At 49.2% G+C, this 26,167-nt stretch overlaps 14 protein-coding genes across 14 annotated transcripts; 6 read left to right on the top strand and 8 right to left on the bottom strand.

Annotated features, from left to right (window-relative positions):
• Window positions 1-33: 33 nt before the first annotated feature.
• On the bottom strand, window positions 34-672 carry DEU56DRAFT_725474 (uncharacterized protein; the record flags this gene model as incomplete). The annotated part of the gene is made up of 3 exons (XM_041347865.1): window positions 34-105; window positions 162-318; window positions 365-672. Coding segments are annotated over 3 exons (537 nt in total), but the record flags the coding sequence as incomplete, so codon positions are not given.
• A 705-nt stretch (window positions 673-1,377) lies between these two features.
• DEU56DRAFT_878272 (uncharacterized protein) lies at window positions 1,378-2,540 on the top strand (the record flags this gene model as incomplete). Its single annotated transcript, XM_041356042.1, has 3 exons — window positions 1,378-1,979; window positions 2,030-2,255; window positions 2,322-2,540. The coding sequence occupies 3 exons, from the start codon at window positions 1,378-1,380 to the stop codon at window positions 2,538-2,540; spliced, it is 1,047 nt and encodes a 348-aa protein (XP_041214605.1).
• A 3,931-nt stretch (window positions 2,541-6,471) lies between these two features.
• On the bottom strand, window positions 6,472-7,287 carry DEU56DRAFT_771085 (uncharacterized protein). The gene has a single exon (XM_041351458.1). It carries the CDS (start codon window positions 7,280-7,282, stop codon window positions 6,494-6,496), a length of 789 nt encoding a protein of 262 aa, XP_041214604.1. The 5' UTR covers window positions 7,283-7,287; the 3' UTR covers window positions 6,472-6,493.
• A 4-nt stretch (window positions 7,288-7,291) lies between these two features.
• Window positions 7,292-9,244, bottom strand: DEU56DRAFT_771083 (Eisosome component PIL1-domain-containing protein). The gene is made up of 3 exons (XM_041351457.1): window positions 8,729-9,244; window positions 8,340-8,671; window positions 7,292-8,285 (listed from the first exon to the last, which is right to left on the bottom strand). Exons 1-3 carry the CDS (start codon window positions 9,066-9,068, stop codon window positions 7,410-7,412), a joined length of 1,548 nt encoding a protein of 515 aa, XP_041214603.1. The 5' UTR covers window positions 9,069-9,244; the 3' UTR covers window positions 7,292-7,409.
• Window positions 9,245-9,303: 59 nt separating this feature from the next.
• On the bottom strand, window positions 9,304-10,700 carry DEU56DRAFT_976619 (cap binding protein). The gene is made up of 5 exons (XM_041359616.1): window positions 10,373-10,700; window positions 10,127-10,317; window positions 10,014-10,077; window positions 9,852-9,965; window positions 9,304-9,800 (listed from the first exon to the last, which is right to left on the bottom strand). The coding sequence occupies exons 1-5, from the start codon at window positions 10,556-10,558 to the stop codon at window positions 9,474-9,476; spliced, it is 882 nt and encodes a 293-aa protein (XP_041214602.1). The 5' UTR covers window positions 10,559-10,700; the 3' UTR covers window positions 9,304-9,473.
• A 173-nt stretch (window positions 10,701-10,873) lies between these two features.
• DEU56DRAFT_868434 (mitochondrial carrier domain-containing protein) lies at window positions 10,874-12,023 on the top strand (the record flags this gene model as incomplete). Its single annotated transcript, XM_041355484.1, has 4 exons — window positions 10,874-10,937; window positions 10,984-11,260; window positions 11,310-11,940; window positions 11,991-12,023. The coding sequence occupies 4 exons, from the start codon at window positions 10,874-10,876 to the stop codon at window positions 12,021-12,023; spliced, it is 1,005 nt and encodes a 334-aa protein (XP_041214601.1).
• A 3-nt stretch (window positions 12,024-12,026) lies between these two features.
• On the bottom strand, window positions 12,027-13,316 carry DEU56DRAFT_387827 (PX domain-containing protein). Its single transcript, XM_041345960.1, has 2 exons — window positions 12,138-13,316; window positions 12,027-12,085 (listed from the first exon to the last, which is right to left on the bottom strand). The coding sequence occupies exon 1, from the start codon at window positions 13,239-13,241 to the stop codon at window positions 12,156-12,158; it is 1,086 nt and encodes a 361-aa protein (XP_041214600.1). The 5' UTR covers window positions 13,242-13,316; the 3' UTR covers window positions 12,027-12,085; window positions 12,138-12,155.
• An 8-nt stretch (window positions 13,317-13,324) lies between these two features.
• DEU56DRAFT_771074 (uncharacterized protein) lies at window positions 13,325-15,035 on the bottom strand. The gene is made up of 7 exons (XM_041351456.1): window positions 14,715-15,035; window positions 14,509-14,667; window positions 14,246-14,445; window positions 13,937-14,191; window positions 13,795-13,888; window positions 13,711-13,739; window positions 13,325-13,659 (listed from the first exon to the last, which is right to left on the bottom strand). The coding sequence occupies exons 1-7, from the start codon at window positions 14,965-14,967 to the stop codon at window positions 13,492-13,494; spliced, it is 1,158 nt and encodes a 385-aa protein (XP_041214599.1). The 5' UTR covers window positions 14,968-15,035; the 3' UTR covers window positions 13,325-13,491.
• An 84-nt stretch (window positions 15,036-15,119) lies between these two features.
• DEU56DRAFT_771072 (SPRY-domain-containing protein) lies at window positions 15,120-17,404 on the top strand. Its single transcript, XM_041351455.1, has 4 exons — window positions 15,120-15,607; window positions 15,662-16,756; window positions 16,835-17,210; window positions 17,264-17,404. Exons 1-3 carry the CDS (start codon window positions 15,250-15,252, stop codon window positions 17,176-17,178), a joined length of 1,797 nt encoding a protein of 598 aa, XP_041214598.1. The 5' UTR covers window positions 15,120-15,249; the 3' UTR covers window positions 17,179-17,210; window positions 17,264-17,404.
• Window positions 17,405-19,602, bottom strand: DEU56DRAFT_771068 (uncharacterized protein). Its single transcript, XM_041351454.1, has 8 exons — window positions 19,468-19,602; window positions 19,273-19,414; window positions 18,858-19,220; window positions 18,657-18,800; window positions 18,447-18,606; window positions 18,014-18,395; window positions 17,840-17,963; window positions 17,405-17,788 (listed from the first exon to the last, which is right to left on the bottom strand). Exons 1-8 carry the CDS (start codon window positions 19,521-19,523, stop codon window positions 17,513-17,515), a joined length of 1,647 nt encoding a protein of 548 aa, XP_041214597.1. The 5' UTR covers window positions 19,524-19,602; the 3' UTR covers window positions 17,405-17,512.
• A 41-nt stretch (window positions 19,603-19,643) lies between these two features.
• On the top strand, window positions 19,644-21,635 carry DEU56DRAFT_771067 (pyridoxal phosphate-dependent transferase). The gene is made up of 6 exons (XM_041351453.1): window positions 19,644-20,148; window positions 20,206-20,315; window positions 20,375-20,503; window positions 20,561-20,782; window positions 20,835-21,385; window positions 21,441-21,635. The coding sequence occupies exons 1-6, from the start codon at window positions 20,043-20,045 to the stop codon at window positions 21,595-21,597; spliced, it is 1,275 nt and encodes a 424-aa protein (XP_041214596.1). The 5' UTR covers window positions 19,644-20,042; the 3' UTR covers window positions 21,598-21,635.
• Window positions 21,615-23,474, top strand: DEU56DRAFT_976613 (uncharacterized protein). Its single transcript, XM_041359615.1, has 3 exons — window positions 21,615-21,632; window positions 21,712-21,835; window positions 21,891-23,474. Exons 2-3 carry the CDS (start codon window positions 21,746-21,748, stop codon window positions 23,259-23,261), a joined length of 1,461 nt encoding a protein of 486 aa, XP_041214595.1. The 5' UTR covers window positions 21,615-21,632; window positions 21,712-21,745; the 3' UTR covers window positions 23,262-23,474.
• Window positions 23,475-24,728: 1,254 nt separating this feature from the next.
• On the bottom strand, window positions 24,729-25,538 carry DEU56DRAFT_771058 (uncharacterized protein). The gene is made up of 3 exons (XM_041351452.1): window positions 25,238-25,538; window positions 24,981-25,182; window positions 24,729-24,927 (listed from the first exon to the last, which is right to left on the bottom strand). The coding sequence occupies exons 1-2, from the start codon at window positions 25,488-25,490 to the stop codon at window positions 24,989-24,991; spliced, it is 447 nt and encodes a 148-aa protein (XP_041214594.1). The 5' UTR covers window positions 25,491-25,538; the 3' UTR covers window positions 24,729-24,927; window positions 24,981-24,988.
• DEU56DRAFT_848437 (NADH2 dehydrogenase) lies at window positions 25,539-26,167 on the top strand. Its single transcript, XM_041355157.1, has 2 exons — window positions 25,539-25,918; window positions 25,971-26,167. The coding sequence occupies exons 1-2, from the start codon at window positions 25,596-25,598 to the stop codon at window positions 26,047-26,049; spliced, it is 402 nt and encodes a 133-aa protein (XP_041214593.1). The 5' UTR covers window positions 25,539-25,595; the 3' UTR covers window positions 26,050-26,167.

The following is a 26,167-nucleotide window of genomic DNA, read 5'->3' as shown; positions in this document are numbered from 1 at the left end:
AGGTATAGCTTGGGAGGTGGGTGGATGAGAATGTACCGAACGTTCTAGCTCTAGCAATTTGAGTTTTGTATGGGTGGCATCATGCTGCAAGCCCGCTACCATACTCTTTCATGAAATAAAATGAGCGCGGTTTGAAGCGCAAATAGAAACTGTTTAGTTACCTTTGCTGTCTTTGAATTGAGACCCCGGTATGGTTCGAGGCGCTCGAATGGGATGGGGTAAAGGCCAATTCCGAGTAGTTGGTTATGGAGCCGATCGATGTGCGCCTCGAGAGAGGCAATGTAGATGGTACGTCTGTGAGGTGCGCCCATAGTTGACCTGAAATGGTCAGATAGTTGGACTGAATGAAGAAAGGTGTACGCACAGCTCCTGAGGAGAGAAGAGTTGCTTCTCGAGGACATGGTTCCATATTTTTCGTCGCTTGGAACCATCCTTTTTTGCGTAAAGGCGTGCGTATGGGTGTGCGATTGTGAAGCGAGAAGCTGCTCTATGTGAATTGTCACGGGATGGGTGCTCGACGGACGAGGTATCAGAAGAGTGGTATGCAGAAACGGGGCTCTCTGATAATCTGGACTTTATGAATGAGGAGTCTTCTTTCTGCTGCGGGAATGCATACGGGTAGTGATATGGGGGTGGTGAATCGAAAGGAGACTGGGGGTAGAGAGGGTACATGGAGGGATGTTGAGATTGAACATGGTATAGGTTATTATATATTGATTGGTTCGGATCGGGACGACGGGGATCGAGAGACCAAGGTGTGGACGAGGAGTAGTAAGTGTGCTGAACCCAACTGGTATAAATTAAGATCGGCGATCTTGTTCACTTTGATACTCGAGTCAAATATGGAAATGAATTTCCACCGCAGTTTTTGCGGCGAGTGATGTACTGCATGTGAGGCTTCTGGAACGCCACGATCCGGGCCCGCGGCGCATATAAGCGTGGAGATGAGGTGGACTCAACCTGCAAAGCGTCGTTGGTATGAAACTAAGGTCCTTACGCTTGAGCTTTACATTTCATTGTATAAACGTTTGGAGAGTACCGCGAAAACTCAGATAGTCCAATTCAAGTCCGCGAGTTACGCCCCTCGGACCTTTAAATTTTATAAGCTTTGACTAGTTCGATTTGTTGCGGGTGAGCCGAGCATCTCCATTCAAACCCTCGACATTAGGCTACGACCTATGTGAGTTATGTAATGATCTGCGGGGGTCTATAAACGTCACCTCTATGATAGCATTCAACCAGGCGTTCATCGCTGTACATTCATTTCCCTTCCCCGATCCAGTTCACCTCGGCACCCAATTTAAATCTAATCAATTATATCCTCAATTTATTCATCTGTATTAATACCTGAACACAAATTCAAAATACACACCAAACATGTATCCCACCGACTTTGATTCTCAGTATCCTCAACAGTTCACTGACCCTAATACATTGCATGACTACAACAACCCTATCCAAAGACGACAATCCATAGACGTCTATGCCATACCTGAAGATCCTTCAATCCCCTTGAATTATTCATATCCATCTATTTCATACGACTACCCAGACCCACAGGCTCAGGTCCATTTACATGCACCAGTACCCGTCCCTGTCCCCTACGGCCCACCTCACGTCCCAAACGCCTCTCGTCAACCTACCCCACCTTACGTGGAACAACCGTACTATGATCATCAGATCCCCTACCCCCCTTCAGTCCCCCAATCCGCCAACACCAGTAATCCAAATATCCTCGATTATTATGCAAACGCGCCCCAGCTTCTTTTCCCAACCCCCTCAGAACTCCTGACAGATCTTTCAACGACCTCTGTTCCAATATCCGCAACGTCCTTGCCTCAACGCGAGCAGTCTCAGAGCAGCGAACACAGCGCTGACCCTCCTGTCTCCGCTGCTCCTAACACGAGCAAGACAGAAAGTCAACGCAAGGCCCGGCAACGTGCTGTCGCCGAAGAAATAGGTTTTATTCCGACCGATCCGTAAGTCGCCTTTTTTCAGTGAATTCCGGACACTGACCGATAATTTCCAGAGATACTATTTCATCACACGAAAAAAAGCGACACTATCTGGAGTGTCTTGAGCACTATGTGCTGTATTTGCACGAGCAACTGCGTCTCGTCAATACCGCCCCGCTCTCGCTCGAGCGCGTTTCTACCTATCGTGGTCTGAGCTCTCGCAGCATCAGAACCTTGCTGGTGCACATGCAGAACACGAACCGTCGCCTTCACGAAAATACGCTGGAAGAGGAGCAGGTCGTAAGTCATTCCCTCGATTCAATTTTTTTTTTTTCGGCGGAATACTTATGACGACTCGTGCCACAGTTTCTGGATCTCTCCGCTGAAGTAATGGCGGCGCACGGAGCAGACTTTCCTATGAGGCGACATTCAGTCGATGTCATCGACCAAACAATTAGCAGCTACTCATCTGAGTCCGCAAATATCGGTGCTACTAGTAGTGGTACCAGAGATGGTGATCGCGTATTTTTAGGAACCGGGCTATCGTTGAGCGGTGTTGACCAACGTCAGCTCCCCGCAGAGTAACAGATTACTTCTGGATGCAATCTTTCCGGTCTGGCTTCCATTCATAAAATTCTCCCGATCCTTGCGTCGCATTGATATCTCTTGTATTTCCTTAACCGCATTGTCTACTTATGATTCAGCAGTTTGTGGCTGTTTTTCTCTGGTTGAGGTCGATTAAATAGAGACCCTTGGATGTACTTTGCGGGCAACTGGTCGCTTCACTCGTCGAGGAAATCTGAGCGACTGTTACGATGAACTAAATAGCGCAAGGGGATGACATTAATAGGTGCTCTCCGACGCCGGCGGTTACGCCTCATGAACACAAACGAATTGTACTCGTGCTCACGAACGACTAGTACGCGCCTCTAGTGAGCACAAGGAGCCCTAGTGCACAGGCTGGACACCCCAGATCAATGGGCCCAGATGCCGCTCCAAAGTCTGCCTAATTAATGACGTCCAGATGTTGGAGTTTGAGCTACCCTGAAACGTCAAATAGTTGCACGTACCTTTGGAAGAGCTGCCAACTTGCATTTTAATTTATCTGACGCACAGCACAAACTCGCAAATTATTACTTTCGGATAACATCGCACAATCTCAGATTTCCTCCAAATATTCTCACATTTTCCTGGATCCAGATTATCTCTTCATGTATTGTACGACTTTCTCAAGTTACTGCATTGTTTCTCAACAGGCAATATGTATGACAAGTCAACGCGCGTGCGTACGTCATGATGTCGCACCCAGTTTGCGAAAATCGTCTAAGTCCCACGTGAACTCGTACTTAGTTGTGATTTTGTTCTGGTTGGCCCCAGCGCTCTTGACTCTCGACCATGACCACGCACCAGGATCCTTAATGCTCACACAGTTCTGGTGATGCTTACATATGTTGGGAAGCTCTTGTTTATCATGCTAATCACCCTCACAAGTCACAGATACGACAACTTGACGACTTTGTGGTCAATGTACGTGATTTTTTAGTTGCCCAATTTCGGGGCTGATGTTATATTACAATGTCCTGCGCAGCTCAAGGAACTTATAGACATCCGAGGTTCGACGTGTTATCATGTGTGAGACAGCCATAGCTCATGTACGTTGTCAACATTTCTCGATGAGTTATTCATCTGACTATCCATCAATCATCCACACACAGCTGCCGCCATGCTCTCGCATCGAGTCTCGTTAACCGGAATTGATCTTGCAAATTGATTGGGTATGTTATGTGGTTGACAATATGCGCATATATTCACCTTATTTCAGTAGGGCTATCCACTTTACACCCAGCTTGATACTTCCAGTGAGATGTCTATACGAGTAATGATTTCTGAAAGCTGATACCCCCATTTTTGTTTTTTCTCCAGCTTAGGTACTCGCCGTCTCGATCATCACACTGGCAAGCTCTCGAGCCGGAACTTGCGGAGCACAGTACTGGCCTGGCGGGTGTTAGTTGTACTCTGCTATGTAGTACATACTCAGAATGTCCATGCGGTCAATGATATATTACTGAGCTGCAGTTGGGACGAGCGTGCACAAGCTATAGCGTGCTATCAAACAATATTTTGAATATAGCAGCAGCAGCATATATATCAATTGTACTGGAGAAATATCTGTGAATTTTGGGTATATTCTAGGGGAAAATGTCGCTATAATGATAGCAAAGTCTGTAATATTTGGCAAATTACCAGACAAGAGAGTCTGACAGAAAATGTGGTGATATTCTCGTCTATTTTCACACTTTATCCACATTTTACCCTTTTCATAATCTACCGGTTTGTGCTGTGACGCGGCTTCGTCATCTTGATGGGGCAGGGGCAAGGGTCCAGGAGGTGTTCCCAGTTCCGAATATCGAGAAAACACATTAAATATTGACAATACATCTGCTGCATGAGGCGTCTTCCCAAAATCGCAATCCAATTGCCAATTTCTAAAAAAGGCCGCCGAAGACAAGCCGAGATATTGAGGGCCATTTCCAAATATGGGACATGTAGCGTGTGGCGTTCCTCGGTGCATTTGCTTGGCAGCTGACATTGGCAAGGGCTGTTCAGGTTGCATAAGTTCGTACGAGCTGCGGTCCAGATATATGCCAGCGTCGAGCAAACTAGTTGCTGGCTTGTCGGCAGGCTAGGGTCCATCCTTACACGTATATGCCAATCATCCGAAGCCAGGCACAAGAATGTACAGAACTCACCCTTCCCTGGTCTTCCCTTCCCTTCCTACTTCCGAATGCACGTACCCCCGTCAACAATTAATCGTCAGAAGGACCCCCCTCGAGGAGCATCATCATTACTCAGAATCTAGTCTCCCAAAATGCCTAACTCTCCTCTCCGAGGACTCGCTAGACACCAATCAATCACCAACCGGGTCGCCGGGCAACGCCACTCCTGGTCAAAGCTCTGGACACAACCAGCCCGTCGGAGAAAGGGAACGACAAGTGATCGAGAAGCGGTGGTATTGTGATCTGAAGATCAGATTCCAGATAAACCCGGTATTGGACGACTGACCTTTGTCACGGCGAACATATCACCACCAGATAGTCAAAAACACCAACGTGCCTCCACAATGAGCACGGCGGCAGGGCAAAGATAGTACTGCACAGTTGTTCACCGAGCGGCCTTCTCTCCAAAAACTTATTTCCGTGGAAGTAGAGTCTGACAGCAACCTTCATATCGACAGACTCGGACCAGATTTCATCCACCTTCGAGCTGCCAGCGGGGCACCCGCTTTTACGTCGTAGACAAGTTCGGTCTCAACATTTCTAAAAACGGCAAATGCGTCAACCAGTGCTTTGAGAACTCCCAAAACCAGCGCCGTGACCATTAATCGAGGAGCTAGTGTCCGCTTATCTCTCAACCGGCCTTTCTATCCTTTCCAGCTGAGAGATCCCCTGACAACAGAACCACATGCAGAGGAATTCGATCCTCGCTTGTCATGCAGGACCACCACTGAGTCGATGGTGCGCGAGCGGGACCAGACCCAACCGAATAAAATGACGGATTGGAAGTCTACTAGTGATATCGGCGAGATCAATTCGTGCTGCCAGCCTCTGCAAAATACTATACTGGTACCTTCGATGCAGGTGGTCAGGTACATGCCACCGACGTGTCACGCACAATCACGAGAAGCAAACATGGTTCAATTTAAAGCGAAAGGCGGCAAAGAAGCACGCTCACCCTGATCTTTCAAATCAAAACGCAATCTCCACAGATCACTGCAACTTCTTTGTGCAGTAAGAATTAAAATATTAATGGCCCATCAATTGCTGTTTGCAATACGCACTCCGATTTGAACGTGACGATGAACAACGGCATTCATACGAACCACTCATCAGTAAGTAACAGCAAAATGGACAGGAGATACACCATTGACAGTCATCCCCTTCTAGATCCTTCTTGCCTATCGCATCATGCTGTCGCCATATGCAAGCATTCTGCATATCCACCGTCAAGGTCCCGTTCACGCATCACAGTTGTGAGTCTAAACGTATTCTCCACGAAATAACGCATAACAAACGTACGATTACACCGACGGACATCGGCTTCGCAAGCGCCGATAACAACGAAGGTCTCTGATAAATAGGCGAGAAAGAAGAAAAGCGGTGATGAGATCCTGATGACAAGTAGAAGAGGAGAAACGCATCACATATCGATTATCGGTATCAAATTTGCAAGCGTCATTGACACCAGTCTTTGTCTGCGAAACCTGCTATTGACGGGAAACACAGAATCATCAACGGGCATCTAGTATAGTTTGATAAGACGACGTCAAGTTCGACCTGTTGACGCAGAATTAGCATGGTACGAATCATCACACCCCTCGCTTCCGAGGCGATGACGACAATACATACTTACATACATACATATGGAGGAGAGCACTCCAACTGCGCCCATCTACGCATTAGGTTCGTCGTTTGGCGCAAATTTATGCTTGCCTCGAATCGCGACTTCCGTCATTCCTTTTCCGCTGCCAGTAACGCCAACTACAAGACCATTATCAGAAATAAAAAAAGTAAGGTTTCAAACCAACTAGAACGATACGCACCACGACCTAATGGGTTGTCGGGCGTCTTGAAGATGCTGGTCCCTGCCACACCGGCAATATGGACGCCCTTCTTCTCAGACTTCTTAGCAAACTTCTGCCACGTCGCTTGTTTCGCAAGTTGCTCCTTGGCTTTTGCAGCCTTGACCTCGAGTTTCTTCTCATTGCGCTTCTTCTTCCGATCCCTCTCCTCGTCCTCAGCTTTCGTTAGTTTCCTTTTGCTCGGCGCTGATACTCTCTCCTGGTGATTTGCTGGCAGTGCCTTGATTTCTGCCCCTTTTATCAATTCCGTCGTGTTGTAGCCTTTAAACATGATGCTGTATACTGGGTTCTCTGCTGAGCCACCGACACTGGTAATGCGTGCAGGATACCAACTGCCATCGCCCGAGTATTTGGCGAGACAGTCGCTTCCTGCAGTCCAGGTGTGTGAAGGTGTTGAGTTTGCTGTTTTACGGACAGAATCTGCGCGCGATGAGGAAGCAGCTTGGGCAAGCGACTGTTGGGTGAGAGAGATGAGTTCTTGTAATTCTGAGCGGAGGGAAAGGAGTTCGGAATTGTCAGGATCTGATTGCAGCGCGAGCTCGACCTGAGAGAGCTGAACTTGGTATGTTTCGAGTTCCGTGGTGTCCATGTTCAAGGAATGTTGGAGTAACGATTTGAGGGACCGTGCGTATATCTTTTGTCTGGGGTTATTAGGGTTAAGGTTACGGCTTCCAATGATGATATCCATTTTCACTGATCATCGCAATAAATGACTTAATTTTGGGTATCAGTACAGCAGTGTACACGAGTTATACAAGATGCATACGAGAAGTAAAGCAATCGAGAAATAGACAATCAAGGATATCAGAACCTACTTATTCAATGGGCTTGTACGGAGGGAGCTCGTCACCATCTTTGACATCACCGGGTGCGTTCTCGCCGTCCTGGCTAGCAAGAACACGTTCCCTCTCTTCCCGCTCAAGTCTCTTCTTCTCATCCTCGGCAGACTCGTTTTCAGCGGGTGCTGCAGATGTCCCCGCAGCGAGTACCCGCTCGCGTTCAAGGCGGCTCTTCTCTTCTGCTGCAGTCTCGTGCGGCTGTCCATATAGATCATCAAACGGCGAGTTGCCCGGGAGACCGCCACTTCGCGGTCCCGCAGCATCTGAGGCACGGTGTATGTCGCGAAGAGAGCCACTAGCAGGGCCTGGACCAGATGAACCCGCAGACAAGGGAACACCAGTTTCAGCCACTGTGGGTGCAGCAACTGGAATTAAGACAGGGGAAAGCGAACCCTTGTCCGCAATCCTAGCAGTGGGACAACTGATTGGAGCTTGATCTTCCGGGATTGGTGAAGGAGATAGATTGAGTGTACTCGGGTCAATAGGAGGAGAGTGCGATGCCTCTCTAGCCTTTTCTGCGTCCGTCGCATGGAAATCCGCTTGAGGTGGAGGTGTGATGGGCACACCTGGATGACCAGCGTGCGCTTCAGGATTAGATACGAGGTGGCTCAGTTCAGAAGCATGACTCTCCCCAAACGACTGGGTGTCAGACCGTGAAAGATTTGCGCCGGATTGTGCGGGGAGGAATGTGCTCCCCGGCTTATAATCATCCAGCGCACGCTGAAGAGCAGCACGAGCAGCGCCTGTTTCCTGAGCTCCAGTATAAGGGTTCGAATGCGAAGGGGGGATTGGTGGTAGCACGGCAATGATGGGCTTGGAAGCCTGCGACAACAGGACTAGTTTTTCCCCAAACTGCAAATGATTGTGTCAGAATAACTTTCATCATAGAAGCACGAAGTGGTTTACCTCGCGTATAGCATCCCACTTCTGCGTTTCGCTTTCACGGACAGCCTTTCGCTTCAATATCTCAAGTTCCTTTTCGAGTGGCTCGTCAACTTGTTCGGCCTTGGCAAGTTGCGATCTGAGATCAGGAAGCCTCCGCTCCATGCCCTTCTCCTGGTTATGCTCGATACGAGCAATCTGGGTGCGCAGTCCGGCACGGAAGATGCGCTTTGGAGCAAGGACAGCCTCAGCATCGCGAAGAGCTTTAAACGGTGCTCGTGCGTTATCGAGCTTGATCGCCACCGATGATGCAAGGGATCCCTGAACAAAGTTCAAGTAGGCCAACCTGTCCGTCACTACATGCCAAACCACCCATCAGCCCCAATTGCATAATCGTGGAAGAGGTGACTTACCGTCCTTGAGATCCTCTGGCTGCGACTGACCCCATGTGTACAATTCCTTGCTTTGCACCTTCGCATCTCTCGCGAAGGAATCACAATCGATTGCAACACCCTTTTCGGATGTGATAATTCTTTGCACTGGCGTGGTACTGGTATATTGTTGCCCGAGTGACCGTATTTGATGCTGAAATGCCTCCAATGCCACTGAGCGATTGCCGCCCTGAGCTGCTGCCTGATTAGCAGTAGGTTGGCCGGTGGCGCTGGTACCGGGGATATGACCAGCGAGGGGCGATTGATTGATAGCACTTTGGGCCTTGTCGGCAAACGATGATAAAAAGCTTGAAACTGACATCGCGTAGGATACTAGTTTGAGGTTGTTAAAATGAGTAGTCAGAGAGAAGATATTTTGATTGTTGTTTGGAGTGGGTTGTCAGAGGGTCTTTATACAGGGGCTCCAATGCGCAGTCACATCAACCATGTCACGCGCAACGCCGTGACAATATCCGCAATACCCGCAGTTGCACAGCAGTGCACAGCTTCAAGCTTCAGGCCAAGCAAGCTCCAGGTACCAGACGTCATGTTTTCAAGGACGGCACAAGGGTGTGATTTTGAGTATCATTGTGCATCGCAGCAGCAGCAGCATGAGCTTGAAATGAGAATATTCGTTCGAGACCATACGAATAAATCAGGCGTATCCAGCAGCACTCATCTATCTATAACTCTGCTCAATCGATATAATAGTAACTTATACACCCACTCAAATGACAAGCTTCTTTGCTGTCTTGCCCTTCTTCTCAGAATCCTTGTGGGAAAGGAACTCGACCTCAGTCGCGAGAGGGCCAGCCAGTTTTTGGGTCTCAGGATAGCCTAGTACATTTATCTTGAAGTGTCGTCCAACTGTCTCGATGCGTTCACGCAACTTGTCCTCTTCTGCAGCAGGCGCAAGTCGCGTCCAAATCGATAACCGGTAGAACTGCGGTCGGGTAGATACGATCACACCGGTGATAAGCGATTGAGAATTGGGCTCAGATGCCTCTCCGCTTGTAAGTTGGGGATCGAAGGTTTCGCCAATAGCGGCGAGCATCTTCATGGAGTAATCAGAATAGGAAAATCGAGAGATGAGGAGGAGACGCACGGTGTAAAGCCACATTTTATCAACCTGACTGCGATTCTTCTCTTTGGGCAGCTGTATACTCCACTTGCCACCGAGCTTGTTTGCTTCATCTTCCCATGCAGGTATGATGCCCTCCTGAAAGCGCCATTAGTTTTAATGGATACGATCGTGTAAAAGACGTGCCTTGAAGAGGTAGTAATTTGCTTTTTGGGGAAGCTGTGAGGGAGGTACAATATGATTGTAGAGCCTATGACATCGTGAGCTTTCAGTCTTTGAGATAGGATAGAAGGACTTGCCCCCAGAACTCTTCGACGCTATCGAAAGTGACGACTCTTTTGATATCCTCCATCCATCCCTGTGCAGCAGCAACACCAGGGGTCTGAGGAACGGGAGTTTGAGGGAAGGAAGAAACGGGGGTTTGTGGGAGGTTGCGGCCTTTAGTAGCAGGGGAATCGAACCACAGGGTCCAGGGTGAGTATAGAGGATGCTATATGGGAGAGAAATAAAGATTTTGGAGTTGTAAGTCAAATTCGGTTGCGTACCTTGACATTGAAATTGGTGGGGTGACTAAAGACGGTACGAATGTCGTCTGCCTGAGCTTGCATATCAACCTCTTGAATTTCACCAGGTTCTACGTCTGCGCCGCCGATAGATTCCGGGTTCTCAGCAAGAGCAGCGGATAGAGCAGCCTTGTTAGCATGCTGGAAAGATGCAGGGAGAGTAGCCATGATTGTGGAGAAGTGAGTAAGACTGCAATCCTGTTGCTTTTGAGTAAGACTATCAAAGTCAGGTGTAAAGAAATGATTTTTGATCAAAAGATCGAGTGTTCAGTGAATGCTTGAACTTCCGGTTGTTGTGGACAGTACTGTGTGGTGTTTAATCCAAAGTAAATCCGCAAAATTAATTTCGGTTGACGCCGGTAATTGCCGGGTTCCGTGCCGTGCTGACTAACTTTATCTGATAATCACACCGCCGGGGGCCGTCAGCCAGGCCGCGGTCACGCCTAAATTATTCCGTTCCCTCCTTCTCCGTCGACGAGGAGAATGGATCCATTCCATGCTAAACTCCTAGCTGCAGCGACGGGGTCAACGATGACCACACTTACAAGTATGCTCTAATCATTTCTCAATTCATTAATATTCATTACTTCCAGTGACTCCTTTTGACGTCGTGAAGACCCGTCTTCAGACTCAACCTAAGGTGCCTCTCTTTTCACGACCACCACTTAATAAATGCTGTCAGCCAGCGCATATACCTTGCGTTCGCAACATGTCTTCATATGCACGCCCGCTAGCCGCAGAAGAGGTCGTCTGCATTTTCGATCATGGCGTATACCGCACCGAGCGCGTGAATGGGTTTTTGGATGCTGTCCGCCATGTATGGCGAGCAGAAGGTATGAGGGGATTATGGAAAGGTGCTGGCATGACATTGTAAGCTAACTTGATTCATTTCTTCGTCACAGCCCTCATCGTGTGATAGACTCATCGGCGTCCCCTCATCATCGATATACATGCTCACTTACGATCATCTCCTACGGAACGTACTCCCTCCCCTGATTCCCTCCCCAACATTCGTCCCTCTGGTAGCTGGTATTACCGCTCGCGCTTCCCTTACTTCCCTACTCTCACCGCTAGAACTCATACGAACCAATTTGCAATCAACTCCAATATCCCCCAACAAACCACATACACTTCCATCTGTTATCGCATCCGTCCGTGTAATCGTACAGAAACAAGGCATAGGCTTCCTTTGGCGTGGTCTCGGCGCTACCTTGTGGCGTGATGTACCTTTCAGTGGCATATATTGGGCGGGCTACGAAGCTTGGAAAAGATTTTTTGAGAGCCGAGGGAAAAAGGGCGCCTACGTTGCCTTTGCATGCGGTGCTATCAGTGGCACAACTGCGTCATTAATAACTTCACCTTTCGACGTTCTAAAAACTAGACGACAAGCGCTCCTCATGACTGGAACCATGTCATCACGGACTACAGCTACGATACCACTGTGTGCGCACATCGTTCGTACTGAAGGCGTCGCTGCCTTGTTTGCTGGTATTCTCCCTCGTACAGCCAAGATTGCCCCTGCTTGTGGGATCATGATCGCATGTTTTGAGGTAAGGTGACTCCACGCTGTTGTAACATGTGGCTAACCAAGTTATTTCAGGGTGTTGGGAAGTTTTTGGAGAAGAAGGACTAAGACTAGCTAGACGTATATTATATTCACATGGAGCGCTATCCTCTACATTAATTCAATATGTTCTAGATGTCAACTATTGGTATATTCGTAGCACTTCGTACATCCCAACTCAACTGGAAAATCGTCCAGATCTCATCCCAGGCGGTTAAGCTGCTTCTTTGTGCTGATGAGTTTACCCCCGACACGATCAATGTCGTTATTGAGTTCATCCAGCAACTCGTTGTGCACGGCAAGCTCGGCACCTATTGCTTCCCCAAGGTGCCTCTGCCGTTGCAGTATGTGCGTGAGCGTAGCAAGTTGACCATCTTGCTGCTCCATTTGAGTGTTCTGCAACTGAACAAGACCCTGATCGTCAAGCGGTCTCGTCATCTCCGTTTCTTGAGGTTTCTTAGCACCAAACACTCGCGTGACTGGTTTGCTATTGCTTAGCAGCGCAGCGCGATCCGATTCGGGAGCGACAGTAATATTCGTAAAGCCCCGAGAGGAAGGGGCTGGCGTAGGACGAGAGGCCTGTCGAGTGACAGTGACCATCTTTCCCAGCTTCTCGCAGTCGTCCTGCAAGCGTGCGACCATGTCTGTACGGCGTTGCAGCTCTCCCTGCGCCATAGCTGCCATGCCAAGTTCCTGCAGGCCCTGCGTGAGCGTACGCACCCGAGAAAGGGCTTCCGCGAGCTTCTTCTTCGCCTGAACATTCGCAGTATGCGATGCACTGACGTCTCCCCGGTCAGAGAGCGCATCCCGCTTGTTTATGTCTGCGCGGATGTCGCGAATCTTGGCCTGCAACTCGAGGTGCTCGTCGAGCCAGGAGGAAGAAGAGAACTGTTTGGAGGTGCTCCCTTCAGCTATGGTGCCTAGGCGGCCGACTGGCACGCCAAGGAAGTCGCGGAAGGCATAGCATTCTCGCCATTTGTCATCCTTCGCGCTGATGATGGCGCGCAAGTATGTCTCGAGGCCAGCCCGGCGCTCCTCAATCATGCCACTACTATCTCTGAAGGGTCCACGAAGGATGGCGAGGGCGTTTTTAGGTGGTAGAGGTGCTGGGGGTGAAGAGCCTGTGGACTTTGTGAGTTCGGTGTGTAATTCCACGAACTCGGAGTATCGTCTCCACATCTGCCATGAGCGGACATGGGCTTGAATTTCGATGCGGTAGACGACGTGAGGCTTGGGATCGGGACGTTCTTCGTGCCCGCGTACGTAGACGGCTTGGATGGCGGTCATGGTGGTTCGTGGTATAGTGCCTTCTGCACAATGCGGCCGTCGCGTGCCAAGAGTTTACACACCACATGCCACTCACCCGCGTGTATTGAAAAAGACGGTAACATTATCGTATAATCCTATGTCATCTAATGGTTACAGATCATGCAAGACATACAACTGCTAGTCAGATCCAGCTAACTGAGAATTGGAAAGCACATAAAATAACAAAACCCTGCAAAACCCTTTCATCCCCTGACTCGGTGTGCCATCATTATGAGATAATATCTGGAGAGGGCGGTGTGCCCGGGGCGGCGGACAGGGACGCAATCTCCTCGACTGACTCGCCGATGCCCACCTCACCGATAACGTACCGAAGGACATCGCTCAGCGTGATTACGCCAAGCAGGCGTCCTTTCTTCCCGCCTTTTTTCTCTTCCTCCTGTAAGGTTATGATTGGCATGGTGAATGTATAGTCAGAACAAAGACTTACATCTCCTTCCACGACCACAAGCCGGTGGACTCTACCGCTTCTTGATTAGCTGCAATAGTGTTCCAAGAGAGTCCCCAGCTGTACAAATGACAACGCCCGGGAAGTCCGGAGAACGTTGGTTAAGGGCCTCCGATATCGTAAGGTCGAGAGATTGATATGCTCCTAGACGCACAAGAGTCTGGAAAGAGATAAGATTTGGGCATCCACATAATGGGACGTGACGTACAATGACATCTACTGTTTCGTACAGATTGACAACAACACCATCCTGGTCGATGATAGGGACTGCAGATATGGCACGCTCAGAGAACATATGGACGACGTCAAATACAGGGGTGTCGAGCGTCGCGGTTGCGATGGGCCAGAATGGATTCTGAGTTTCCGGGGTTTCCGGGTTTTGGGGTGGTGGTGTTGATGAGACATAGGTACCGATCTTGAGTTTCCGGAGCGAGAGATGGAGTTGCTGAATTTCTCTCGTGCACTGTAAAGGTAACGTGAGCGAAAATCTTACGTGAGGGGGAGGACATCATGTTACATTTATAGAGATAAATTTGAGAAGTCTGTACTGGGTTAGGACAGAAACGATGACTTCCTGACCTGTTTCTGTGTCATAGTCGAGGAGAGGTAATCTGCGTGCATGGGTTTGAATTAAAACTTTAGCAGCCTTGTAGAGGGTGCTATTTGGATGTTCTGCTAGCATTGGAGGGGTGGCTACACCAAGGCACTTTTCGATATCTTTGAAGCAGAAGTGGATCAGTTGGCCATCACGATATGATCATGCGCAGCCTGCATATATACCTCGTAGTGATTCTAGCCGGAAGGTCTCCACATCTGCTGCAGCAGCTTCGTAATTTGCTGTGTCATAATAGTATTGGATGAGATGTATTATATCTAGGACTGTAAGCATCCCAGCAAACTTTGACTTTTCGCTGTTCCATAATGGGGCAGAGACCACACCTGTCGTAACTGTGAGGAAAGGTGAATCTGAGCGATGGAAGGATTACCATTAAGGAGCAAGCATTGTAATGCCTTCTTGACATTCAATTTGGTATCAAGGACTATCAGCCTGAAGCTGACGGGGAAAGCGTCATAGGATGTTCTCCCTTTGAGGAGGTTGCGGATGGCATGAAGGGCAGCGTCGTGAGTTTCCTGAGATTGAACGGGAGGCAAGTGAGAGGGAGCGCGTCTTCGTGTTGATCCCCTTCTTTTGGGCGTCTTCGGAGAGGGAGCTACGAATGGGGAGAGCGTCGTGTTCATCGCAGCAACCTTTCTTTCAAGCTCTTCCTTTTACCGGATCTTCTGTCGAGCAAACGGTAAATGCTAATTACAAGGAGGTGTACTTCCCACGCCGCTTTATTATATTAATATATATAAATATGTACCTCACCCGGAATGGTTCGGCTTGTGCCGGATTACGTTCCTGTCTGGTGAAGCATCGCCTACCTTGGCCTACCTACTAGTCCGTAGTTCACCTTCAAGCCACGAATTCGCCAATCCTCCTCTAATATATTATAAACTTCAATTCAATTTTTGGCCAATATGGCCTCACAGGTCGTCGTCAACGTCACTCACACCGTCGACCAATTCCCCATGGAGACCTCGAGAAGTATCTTGATACACAAATCACAACTCAACAATCAGCCTGCACCAGACGCCCTTCTCTTCATATTGCCTTTGCTTATCGTGCTCTCGACTTTCCTTTTCATCCTCCTCCTGTTCCTAGTATGTGTCATATTCGTCCGTAGACGACGTGGTATCGTCCTGCGAGACAGTGATGGTCCTACCGACATGAGTCGAGAGGAGCTCATAGACGGAGAAGGTGGTTTTGAAGGCGTGGAGTCTCGCTGGCTCGAGAGTGTTTCTGAAGGCGTACGACGCTCATATCTCAGAGCAAAAGGTTGCTTTCGTTCTTCCAGTTTTCTGATTCCTCACTCATGCCAAATTCATTCAGAATATCAATTGCAATATGCTCCAAACTCAGAGCCTACAGATATCACGTTATCTCAGTTCCTTTCCATCCAGGAGAAGGGAGTCTCGGCATGGTCCTTCGAGCCCGACTACGAAACTATTAATTCACTTCTGGTTCATGCTCGCACGGAAATCACCTTCCTTCCCGATCCTGCATCCGCCTCGTGCGTGCAGTCCAATTTACCCCTCCCCAAATTGAACGAGGTCTACTACTGGGAGGTCAAGATGTTTGATCTCCCCGAAACTACCATAGTTGCTGTTGGACTGGCCACCAAACCTTACCCACCTTTCCGGCTTCCAGGTCTGAACCCTTTCTCTGTCGCCTACCACTCAAACGGTGACAAGTGTTACAATTATCCCTTCACTGCATCGCCCTTCGGGCCCGTACTCAAGGAAGGCGATGTTCTAGGCATCGGTTATCGTCCTCGCACAGGAACCGTGTTCTTCACCAGAAACGGTCGTAAGATGGAAGATGCTTTCATCGGCCTCAATCGTTACAATCTATTTCCCACGATTGGGGCAGATGGCCCCTGCAGTGTCCATGTCAACCTCGGCCAAGCTGGCTTCGTCTTTATCGAGGCGAACGTAAAGAAATGGGGTTTGGCACCCACCGTGGGAACTCTGGCACCTCCGCCTGCCTATGGGAGCGAACGAGGCAGTATTTTATTGGATGTGGGAGGTGGCGTACGGCCCAGTGCTCCAATTATTTCTCCGCCAAGCACTTCTTCCACGCCCCGTAGACGTTCTCACCGCTCTCGAAGACCGAGCAACGCACTGTCAGCGTCATCTGTTCCTGTCGCTTCTTCACCTCTTAGAGGCAATATCATATCATCACATACCGGGGAGCCTAGTTCTCCTCCCCCACCAATCACACCCATTATCGAAGAACCCGACAGTACGGTCCCCTCAAGTGGCCAAGGATATCTGTCTCCGACGGATTTACCTTTTCACACACCACCAAACCACAGCCTTCCTTTGTATCCAGAAGGCGAGAGCGAGCAGGAGGACGGAGATGACACTCCCTCCCAGTCACCAACCTCCTCGCGTTCACAATCGCCAGAAAGCGAAGGTGCCGCAGGTGCGAGCAGCCTTTTTAGCATCCCTCGCTTTCGGCGCGAATCTTTCACTCACTTCCTGGCCGCGATGCAACACGCAGGTTCAGACTTGACCATTCAGGTGCATCCACCGCCTGATTCGCCTCGTTCGCCGAATCCTCCCACGCCGAATCAACGTGATATTCGTCTGCAGGCTTTCACTAGCTCTGCATCGACAGAAGGATCAGATGATACATCCCAAGCGAGATCTCCAACGTTTACGAGGCGTGATCCTCCAGCATATTCACCATTGGACGCGTTCACGTATGCGGAGGGCGTTCATATTGACCTACCGGCCGACGTGATTGCTGCAGCTTTGGAAGGGGGTAGTATTCCTGCCAGTGCAATTGGTCAGGGGCACAGCGACCGGTCGGAGAGGCGCCGGAGCAGACGAGATAGACGGTGACATACGAGGTTGTTTGTGCCTGGATTATCATGGTGAGTCGCAAGGGCTTTGACTCTGAAATTTTGCCTGAACACGAATATTTCAGTATCATTTGTGCTGTGCAATGCTCTGTAAATTCGTTGCGAATGTCCATCTTTGCTCTACATTTACTACCCACATATTCATGTATTACACATGGACGCTTCTCGCTTCCACCTTACAATTTAATTCGACACAACACTCAGCATATGAGGTGGGGCAACTTTCGAAGTGATGTTATAAACGTGGAAAACAGTAGAAACAGTAGATATCATTTATTTGTGTCAATCTATGCATGTACCATTCGTGAATGCTCTTAAGGCTCGAGACGCCTGGGGTCTCTTGGGAAGAGGGAGGCACGTCTGATGTTGTTCAGTTTCAAGAACAGCATGAGTACCCGCTCGAGACCGATGCCTCCTCCGCCATGGGGAGGACATCCCATACGGAATCCGTCGATGTAGCCCTTCATACTCTCTGGGTCAACACCTTTTGCTTGCATCTGCTTGCACAGGAACTCAGGGTCATGGATACGCTGTGCCCCGGAAAGAATTTCCTCGCCACGCATGAAGAAGTCATAAGAGTTGGTGAGGGTCTGGATAGAAAGAGTGAGCGCCACACCACTACAACCAATTAATTTACGCACCGGGTCATTAGGGTCAGGCATGGTATAGAACGGACGAAGCTCGAGGGGGAATTTGTCGATGATGAAGTAGTCGGTATCATACTTGGCCTTTACAAGCCGCCCAAGCCTCTTCTCGTTCTCCGTGCTAACCCACAGATATTAGCGTATGTGTTATTGAAATTTCAAAGCACCCACTTGATATCATCTAAAACTTCGCGGTCAACACCATCCTCGACGAGGATGTCCACCGCCTCTCTAAACGTCAGAGTCAAGGTCTCCTCTCTCCACTTGAACTCCTCCGCCTCGAATTGCTTGCCGACCACTGCGATCTCCTTTGCATACCTGTCTTTGAGACCCTTGAAGATAGTCTTGAACATGCCGTCGAGGAGATCTTTCACCTCGTGGTAGTGCTCTTCGATCGTCATCTCGAGATCAAGGCCGATGAACTCGGTGAGATGTCGGTGGGTATTCGAGTCCTCAGCACGGAAGACAGGTCCGATCTCGTAGACTCGCTCAAAGTCAGCGGCGATAGCCATCTGCTTGGCCAGTTGAGGGGACTGCGCGAGGAACGCGTTGCCTGAAACATAGTGAAGTTAACGATACGAATAAGTTAATGCAAGTAGCGGACCTTTGAAGTACCCAACCTTGAAGACGGATGCCCCTGATTCGGTAGCTGCTCCCTGCAATTTCGGGCTATGGATCTCGATGAAGCCGTTATTGTTGAGGTATTCACGGAACAGGTCTCCAATAGCGTGTTGAAGCTTGAAAATTGCTTGATTTGTTTGCGTCTACAGATCGAATGAGCAGATGATCATTGAATAGAGATGAATAAGCGAACCCGAAGATCAACGATGCGGTTGTTCAAGCGGGTGTCCAATAAAACTTTGTTGAACTGCCCCTCGACTTCAGGGGCAGTTTCTGATCTGGATGCATCCTCAAGAGAAAATGGCAATCGACCTTCGACGCCTGCAACCAACCAGAGCTGATGGAGAAGGATTAAGCTCAAGTGGTGTAAGGAGGGAAGGCTCGAGGGGCATACCTCGCTGACATGTATTTCAACATCATCGATCGAGCAGCTTTTAATGGATTCTCGTGACTTCAATACCGTCCCAAGAGCGAGGACGATGCTCTCGTCGGAGAGACCAGCAGCCCACTTGACCATTTGTTTGCTGACTTGCTTATCGTCGACGGTAAGTATGGCTTGGATCGTGTCGGTCCGTTGACGAAGATTGAGGAACACCATCTTGTTTCCCTGAAGACGTGAAGTTTGAATCCGAGCGCGAATGAGTACGTGCTCAGAATCGTTCTTTGCACTGAGAGCCGCGATGTCAGTCCGCTTGCGATTTGGGCGTGACTGGGATTGATGGAGAGGAAGCTTTCCATAGTGGGCTGTTGCGTGGTCCTGCGAGGATAGCACATCAGCACATGAAACGAGAACATGGGAGCTAACTTACGGGCTCTCCTGCGGCTGCTCTAGCCTGCTCAGCCTCCTTGGCCTTCGCGGCTTTCTCTGCCTTCTTTCGAGCTTTTTCCTCCTCTTTTGCTTTCTTCTTCAGAGCATTCTTGGTCGGACCTTCCTCGCCTTGCTCTTCTTGCCTGACAGGATCTATGAGTTTTTTTACGCAACGCCATTGATATTATTGCCTTACGGCGTTGGTGCCGATTCCTCTCTGCCAACGGAATTCAGAACGATCAGCCTATTCATTTCCTTTGTCAAGAACAGTACCTTGTTTCAACGACGTTGGGCATGGTGGAATATGAACAGAATAAACGTCTACTGAGTCGAGTCACCCAAAAAGTTCTAATCTTATCAGAACATCCTGTATGCAATTGTTGTGGCGCTCGAATTGTAACCCTAGCATGAGGTTAGGTTTCAAAGTATTACTGGGCCCCGGCCGTTTGCCGTGTGAGATGATGTGAATTGACAGAATGTCTACATGCGAGAATTTAGCTAGTGACGGTCTCTTACCTAGCTCCTGCCAACGAACGCTCATTAGTCTATGTTGCTAGTGCTAGAGGGTCTAACTGATCAACAGCAGTGCTTGAGCATCATGTTTCGGGTTAAACCCACGCCCTAATCGGCGCTCTACCGCCGAAATCGGCGAGACTCACCGCCCTCGCCAGCACTTAAAAGTAAACTTTCCTTCATCTGCCAATAGCCGCTCAAATTCCTTTTCTTCAGTGTTCACCGTCTCCCTAGACTTTTAGACTCAACCTTAGACTAATGCTGGCCATCAATGCTGCTCGTCGTGCGCCTGCCATTTTGCGCAGTGCTGCACCTCTTTCGACTTGGTCAGCCGTTCCTGCCGGCCCTCCTGACCCAATTCTCGGTAAGGACTGTGTTGCCTGAAAATGACAGTGTTGACTGACTTGACCCAATCGCTTAGGTATTACTGAGGCATTCAAAGCCGACAGGGATCCTCGTAGAATCAACCTTGGTGTCGGTGCATACAGAGATGAGAACGGCAAGCCATACGTTTTGAACGCGGTCAAGAAGGTACGCGGATCATAATAGTGCTGTTGCTCCGCAACAACTGACCGTATATTGTTCGGCAGGCGGAAGTGAAGATCGCTGCTGCCAAACTCGACAAGGAGTATCTCCCAATCACCGGGTTGCCTGGCTTTACCAACAACGCAGCTAAATTAGCGTATGGTGCCGATAGCGTGCCGCGGAACGAAAATGCGGTGAGTGAGCTGTATAGACTTCGGAAGTGATTTGCGCTTACACCGCAACTTCCGTAGATTGCTGTGACGCAGTCAATCTCTGGAACGGGTGCTCTCAGAATTGGCGGTACTTTTCTTGCAAGACACTACCCACACTCCAAAACCATTTACGTTCCTACACCCACATGGGGCAACCACATACCTCTCTTTAAGGATTCCGGCCTGGAGGTCAAGTTTTACAGGTACTTTGACAAGAAAACTGTCGGTCTGGACTTTGAGGGCTTGAAAGAGGACTTGCAAGTATGGCAACTCGATTCGTGTAATGTCTTATACACGTTGACATGGTTTTTAGAATGCACCAGAAGGCGCCATTGTGTTGCTGCATGCTTGCGCACATAACCCTACTGGAGTAGACCCCACTCAGGCGCAGTGGAAAGCTATTTCGGACATTATTGCTGAGAAGAAGCTTTTCCCTTTCTTCGACATGGCTTACCAGGGCTTCGCTTCGGGCTCGACTGATCGCGACGCGTTCGCTGTTCGTTACTTTGTCTCGCAAGGTCACCAGATTGCTCTCTCGCAGTCGTTCGCCAAGAACATGGGTTTGTATGGAGAGCGTGTCGGTGCCTTCTCTCTCACGACCGCCAGTGAAGAGGAGAAGAAGCGGGTGGACAGTCAATTGAAGATCATTGTACGCCCGATGTACTCGAACCCTCCGCTTCATGGTGCCCACATTGCCAACACGATTCTATCGGACCCTGAACTTTACCAAGAATGGGAGGGTGAAGTAAAGGGCATGGCGGACCGCATTATCAACATGCGTGAACGCTTGTACCAGCTGTTGAGCAGTGATCTTCGAACACCTGGGGAGTGGAGCCACGTAAAGAGCCAGATTGGCATGTTCAGGTTAGTGTACTACTATATATTACCCTTGCTGGTACCGACTGGATTTCATTTTCAGCTTTACCGGACTTAATAAGGAGCAATGCAAAGTCCTTGCGGAGAAGGCGCACATTTATATGACGATGGACGGACGTATTTCGATGGCAGGATTGAATGGCAGGAATATCGAGTACTTCGCTAAGAGTGTGGATGCAGCAGTTAGAGGTGACTTGTAGACTGCCGAGAAATAGATGTTCCTTTTTGGGTCCTTGTACGTCGCGTGCTTCTTTTTCTTAAGTCCGGTATACCGAGGTCAGTCGAATGCAATTCAAACGGGAATCCTCGTTGAGGGAGGTGCGGTGAGCATCCTTGACTCTAACTCTCATGTCCAGCCCTTCCACTCCAACAAAACACATTCCAGGTGCTTGGCCAGAACGTATTCGCCAAACAATCTCTTCATCCTCCTCGAGCTCGGTATGTACTTATTGTAATCAGAGGCTAATTTCCGTTTGATTGAGGTTCTTACCAGGGTCAGACAGTCGTAAGGCAGGAAAACACCGCCTCGCCCGGGCAAAACACCCCTGAAATGCCTACAGCGAGTACAGCGGGCGACCGTCCCCTGAGCATTGTTGTACCATCATCGGCGTATTGCCCGTTTTTCACAGATTTTTCGCTTCCCATCACCTCGCTTACCCTGCCAGCTTCATACATCGGAAAGAAAATCATGCCAGACTTTTCTCACGAGCATGCAAGCTCTAGCGTACCATCTACTCCTGGTCTTGATGCTACACCATCTTCAAGTCAATTCTCATCTGATCCAAACACTATTGCTTCTCCGACACCTAGTCATTTCGCAACAATGCCCGTCACTCCCGAAGCACAAGATAATCACGACATTGCTACCATACATACATCTCCTTCGAAAATCTCTCCCTTAGTTAAACCCAAAGCAAGCATGACGCTGATGTTGGACCCACCGAAATTACCAGATACAAATCTATGGGTGTCTGCTGGATCTAACTGGCTCACAGACCTGGGTGGAAACACAGAGACAGACCGCGTATTCCGCAACACTCTCTTTGGCCCAATTCCTCCCCTAAGCAGCCCAATCGCCTCCAGTATCGCATCCCCTGCGTCCTCTTTTCCCGCCGCTCTCTTATCGAGCATGTCCACATCCCTCAACAGCACTCCGATTTCGTCTCCCTCCGCACCGTCTTCTCTTAATTGTATAACTTCAGTCCATTCGCCAACTACAGCACGCCTTGCATTGTCACCGACAGCGACAGCAGCCTTTCCCTCCAGTATCGATAGCTTTGAGCGATGGCGCGAAGATGTTACAGTCCAGACGAACAGACGGGAGATCATGCCAGAGACTCCTTCTGTATATGATGACACTGAATCAAGCGCAGAACACACCGAACGCACCAGTCAGCCCCCGCCTGGCTTAAACCAGAGAACGGTGATTCCGCATGCAATGCAGTCACAAACATTCTTGCAGAAGGCGAAGAAAATCGGCGGACGCGTCAGACGTTTCGTAACGCGCAGCAAAAGAAGCAAATGGCATACCGCCATCGAAGCTGGCGCTTCTGATATTACCACTCATACAGGAAGCGACGACGGGAGCATCGTGGTCATTTCCGCACGTCCTCCGCCATACGACACGCGGCCTTCTCTGCCCATCCCACTGCAAAGCCCTGAGCAGCGCAGGAGATCTATGCCCATGCTCTCTCCGCATTATGTCCTGGTTAGAGAACGCGCCTCCGCGAGCGCTGAGGGGTCTGTTGAGGTGCCTCGTACGGCGCCTCCTGCAGATGCGAGAGGACTTACAGTCTCGAGGGTTCCTACCCGTCGTTTTTCTCTCGCAGCGTTCTCAAGTCTCGCGCCGCTCAAAAGACCATGAGACAAATGACTCGGCCGGTATTTTTATTTCATCGTATTCAAAGTTAGATCCATTGCATGTCCATGTTCGAATTCCAGTCTGTTGGCGGACACTTCTTCTAGCTTGTATCCTTTTCTTTATTATGGCTTTTGACCGGCAATAGTCCGACCCCCGCCTTGGAATAATTTTTTTGATTTCGTATTGCATACCCAAATAGATAGTCTGGACATGTCCGTAGCTCATAACATTGGCATTAATGATCAGATTACAGTAATGTTCAATGCATATCATGCCAATGTTAACATTCATAACTCATCAGTGATTGTGGGATTGAGGCCATCGAATCAACGCAATAAAGAAGAAACTCATATACGCAAGGGAAGAAAATTCTCACAACCTACTCTGCAGCAAAATCAGGGTCATAGCTTTCATCCCTTCGACTTATAGCTGATCATATGTCTGCCTCGAGTCGACGAAATCCGTCGTTCTCAGCTCCGAGGGCATGAGACCAGCCTCCAACTTGAGGTTTCGGACTACTCGGTTGGACATTGAAAAGTACGTCAATGCCAGGCCAGGAATTGGTTAACGTTTCTATCACACAGGAGGTAGGGTCGTGACGAACATGTTTACTGCGATTATTATGCTGAACAATTTGAAGGGCGTCGGTAGTAAGTGTATCAACTGGTGACGGTGGCTCGAAAATGGCATTGCTATCCACACCGCAAGACGGTCTTCGAGAGTCGCTGCGCTGCCCCAGGACGGGAGTCAGCAAGCTTGTAAGGCACCCCAAGAAGAAAGGAACCAAATGTGATTAGCATGATGGTCGCAGGCTGTTCTTTTCGTCTATGCAGTGTCTAGGGTTGACCAGGGACCACACTTGGGTTCGCTGAAGAAGCGAGGATTTGCAAGTCAATGAGGAAGCTGCGATCCACCAGAGATCCACCATTTTCACTCTGCTTAGAGTGAGCATATTCAGTGGTCGACAAGGTGCGCTAAAGATTAAAGAGTCAAATTTTCTAGCACGTGAATAGATACAGGCTTACTCTCTGCCAGTAATACTGCTCTGAGCGGTGGCAAATAGTTCATGTCGTTTGCTTCCGACAGCGCTACTAACTCTGTAAATATTTCCTCATTGAGAAATTCGGGAAAGACCTGGTGTCAGGTTGCCCACTATGAAGTTTGGTCGGTCAAGATACAGAGAGCGTTACTTGCTATCGATTGCAGAAGCGGGGGAATATGTGTGCACAACATACCTTAGCAAGTCGACAATCCTATTCTCCTCATGTCTAGAACGAATATGCATCATGTGCTGGCAAGTCCGCCTGAGGCACTGAATACTGTGGGACCAGATTCGACGCCTTTTTGCTGATTTCTGTTGCTGACAAGAAAACTGAACTCAACTTCGTCTTCGCTCTGCAAGTTGTGACACGCCACCCGAAGTGGTGACCAGTTCATCCTCGCATTTCCTGAACGGACACCGCGACAGATAACCGCAAGAGTATACACACGCGGTCAGGCTCTGAACTCTGGGTAATAAGCAAAAAGCGAACAACTTGAATGTGATGATTACGAGCTTGTCCTCGAGTAAATACAGTGAATATCATCTACCCAACTGGTGTTGGGGTTAGGACATAAAGTCCAAATGAGGCTCAGAGCAGCCAGACCGCTCCTTGTGTATACGCAAATCCTGTCGAGTGAATCAATAGATGGAGACATGAAGGTCAGAAGCAAGTGACGTACAATAGAGATCACGAGTCCTTAGGGCTCTCAATCATGAGCGGCGCCTTGCTCCTCGACCAGCTCCCTCCGCTCGCGCGTTTCGTTGTCTCTTTTACCAACCTCTTAGTCTCCCCTTTAAAGCGTGCCATTATTGAAGCATAGCATGCTCTGCACGCGTGGTGTGCGAGCTTAGGCTCTCCACAGGCTGGACAGTTGACAATATCTTTAGCACAGTCCATGAGTCGGGGGATGAGACGAATAAAAATTTGAGGGCGCACTCCGCTTGTCCTTGAGTCCTTTGTTTGCACTACGCATGGACTTTCGCGAGTGAGAAATTTTGCTCTTTGGAACTGCGAGGACGATGGGAGGGAGCAGTTCGAGTAAGGACTGCAAGCCTGGCAAGGCCCAACTGAATGGTTTTTGCCGTAGCTCCAAGTTGGCAGCTAGGGAAGCAGCAACTGGCAGCTGCGCCCACGACGACCTGAACGTAGAAATCAACGAGCGCGTTTGATGTAGAGCTAATGAGGCCATGACGGTGCTGGAGGACTTTTGTGACTTTTGAAGAACTTCTCGATTTGTACTCCGAATTCAGACAGTCACTCAGTGAATCAACACTTTTGCCAACCAGCAACCGTCATGTTCAGACTCACGCGTCCGTTGCTGCAACAAGTCACTAAGAAGACGACTGGTATCGTTGGCCTTGCCGTTCACCAAAACCCGCTTCCAGAACTCTCCAATACTTATAATTCGACACTCAGCGTCCTTGCTTCAATACCACAGACCTCCGTCTACAGACAAGGCGTCGAGGCACTCACCAAGCACAAACTCAACATTGTGCAAGGTGCAAATGGAGACATTGCAAGTGTGGAGAAGCAGCTGGATGAGGGCCAAATTGAAGAGTCATTGGATATTGCTAAAGATGAGCTGAAGTTGGCCGAGAATATGCTTGAATGGAAGGCGTGCGTTCTGAAATTTGGCATGACTTTCTCAATTATTGACTTTATGCTTTAGCTGGGAGCCTCTAGAAGAGAAGCCATTACCTGGTCAATGGGAGTACTTTGGTAATACATCGAGCCCGACATCTTCGTAGCGTCATCCCATAGCTCGGGATTTGTCGGGCGTAATATCACACTGCTGGACCACGTCAAGTACGACGCGTTAAACTAGCGTGGAGGGAGCTTTCGCAAAATAGATTGTTGATGACACCC

The sequence above is a fragment of the Suillus clintonianus genome (assembly GCF_016758775.1).
Source record: "Suillus clintonianus strain FC179 chromosome Unknown DEU56scaffold_4, whole genome shotgun sequence".
NCBI classification, from domain to species: domain Eukaryota; kingdom Fungi; phylum Basidiomycota; class Agaricomycetes; order Boletales; family Suillaceae; genus Suillus; species Suillus clintonianus.
This window is presented reverse-complemented; position numbering and strand designations above follow the sequence as displayed.

Coding starts and splice junctions, on each gene's coding strand:
- DEU56DRAFT_387827 (XM_041345960.1), bottom strand. CDS start 13,241: ATGACCGCCATCCAAGCCGTCTACGTACGCGGGCACGAAGAACGTCCC.
- DEU56DRAFT_771068 (XM_041351454.1), bottom strand. CDS start 19,523: ATGAATAGGCTGATCGTTCTGAATTCCGTTGGCAGAGAGGAATCGGCA. Junction 19,415..19,467: donor GAGGAATCGGCACCAACGCC/GTAAGGCAATAA, acceptor AGATCCTGTCAG/GCAAGAAGAGCAAGGCGAGG. Junction 18,396..18,446: donor CAAGGTTGGGTACTTCAAAG/GTCCGCTACTTG, acceptor ACTATGTTTCAG/GCAACGCGTTCCTCGCGCAG.
- DEU56DRAFT_771083 (XM_041351457.1), bottom strand. CDS start 9,068: ATGTCAGTTTCAAGCTTTTTATCATCGTTTGCCGACAAGGCCCAAAGT. Junction 8,672..8,728: donor GCCAGAGGATCTCAAGGACG/GTAAGTCACCTC, acceptor TTTGGCATGTAG/TGACGGACAGGTTGGCCTAC. Junction 8,286..8,339: donor AGTGGGATGCTATACGCGAG/GTAAACCACTTC, acceptor AATCATTTGCAG/TTTGGGGAAAAACTAGTCCT.
- DEU56DRAFT_771072 (XM_041351455.1), top strand. CDS start 15,250: ATGGCCTCACAGGTCGTCGTCAACGTCACTCACACCGTCGACCAATTC. Junction 15,608..15,661: donor CTCATATCTCAGAGCAAAAG/GTTGCTTTCGTT, acceptor AAATTCATTCAG/AATATCAATTGCAATATGCT. Junction 16,757..16,834: donor AGAAAGCGAAGGTGCCGCAG/GTGCGAGCAGCC, acceptor TGCAACACGCAG/GTTCAGACTTGACCATTCAG.
- DEU56DRAFT_976619 (XM_041359616.1), bottom strand. CDS start 10,558: ATGGCTACTCTCCCTGCATCTTTCCAGCATGCTAACAAGGCTGCTCTA. Junction 10,078..10,126: donor AGCGTCGAAGAGTTCTGGGG/GCAAGTCCTTCT, acceptor ACGATGTCATAG/GCTCTACAATCATATTGTAC. Junction 9,801..9,851: donor ATAAAATGTGGCTTTACACC/GTGCGTCTCCTC, acceptor TACTCCATGAAG/ATGCTCGCCGCTATTGGCGA.
- DEU56DRAFT_771058 (XM_041351452.1), bottom strand. CDS start 25,490: ATGGCCTCATTAGCTCTACATCAAACGCGCTCGTTGATTTCTACGTTC. Junction 25,183..25,237: donor AGGACTCAAGGACAAGCGGA/GTGCGCCCTCAA, acceptor ACTGTGCTAAAG/ATATTGTCAACTGTCCAGCC.
- DEU56DRAFT_976613 (XM_041359615.1), top strand. CDS start 21,746: ATGTCCAGCCCTTCCACTCCAACAAAACACATTCCAGGTGCTTGGCCA. Junction 21,836..21,890: donor CTTCATCCTCCTCGAGCTCG/GTATGTACTTAT, acceptor GGTTCTTACCAG/GGTCAGACAGTCGTAAGGCA.
- DEU56DRAFT_771085 (XM_041351458.1), bottom strand. CDS start 7,282: ATGGATATCATCATTGGAAGCCGTAACCTTAACCCTAATAACCCCAGA.
- DEU56DRAFT_848437 (XM_041355157.1), top strand. CDS start 25,596: ATGTTCAGACTCACGCGTCCGTTGCTGCAACAAGTCACTAAGAAGACG. Junction 25,919..25,970: donor AATATGCTTGAATGGAAGGC/GTGCGTTCTGAA, acceptor TTTATGCTTTAG/CTGGGAGCCTCTAGAAGAGA.
- DEU56DRAFT_771067 (XM_041351453.1), top strand. CDS start 20,043: ATGCTGGCCATCAATGCTGCTCGTCGTGCGCCTGCCATTTTGCGCAGT. Junction 20,149..20,205: donor CCCTCCTGACCCAATTCTCG/GTAAGGACTGTG, acceptor CCAATCGCTTAG/GTATTACTGAGGCATTCAAA. Junction 21,386..21,440: donor AGCCAGATTGGCATGTTCAG/GTTAGTGTACTA, acceptor TTTCATTTTCAG/CTTTACCGGACTTAATAAGG.
- DEU56DRAFT_771074 (XM_041351456.1), bottom strand. CDS start 14,967: ATGAACACGACGCTCTCCCCATTCGTAGCTCCCTCTCCGAAGACGCCC. Junction 14,668..14,714: donor ACAATGCTTGCTCCTTAATG/GTAATCCTTCCA, acceptor CAGTTACGACAG/GTGTGGTCTCTGCCCCATTA. Junction 13,740..13,794: donor CTTCCCGGGCGTTGTCATTT/GTACAGCTGGGG, acceptor GAAGCGGTAGAG/TCCACCGGCTTGTGGTCGTG.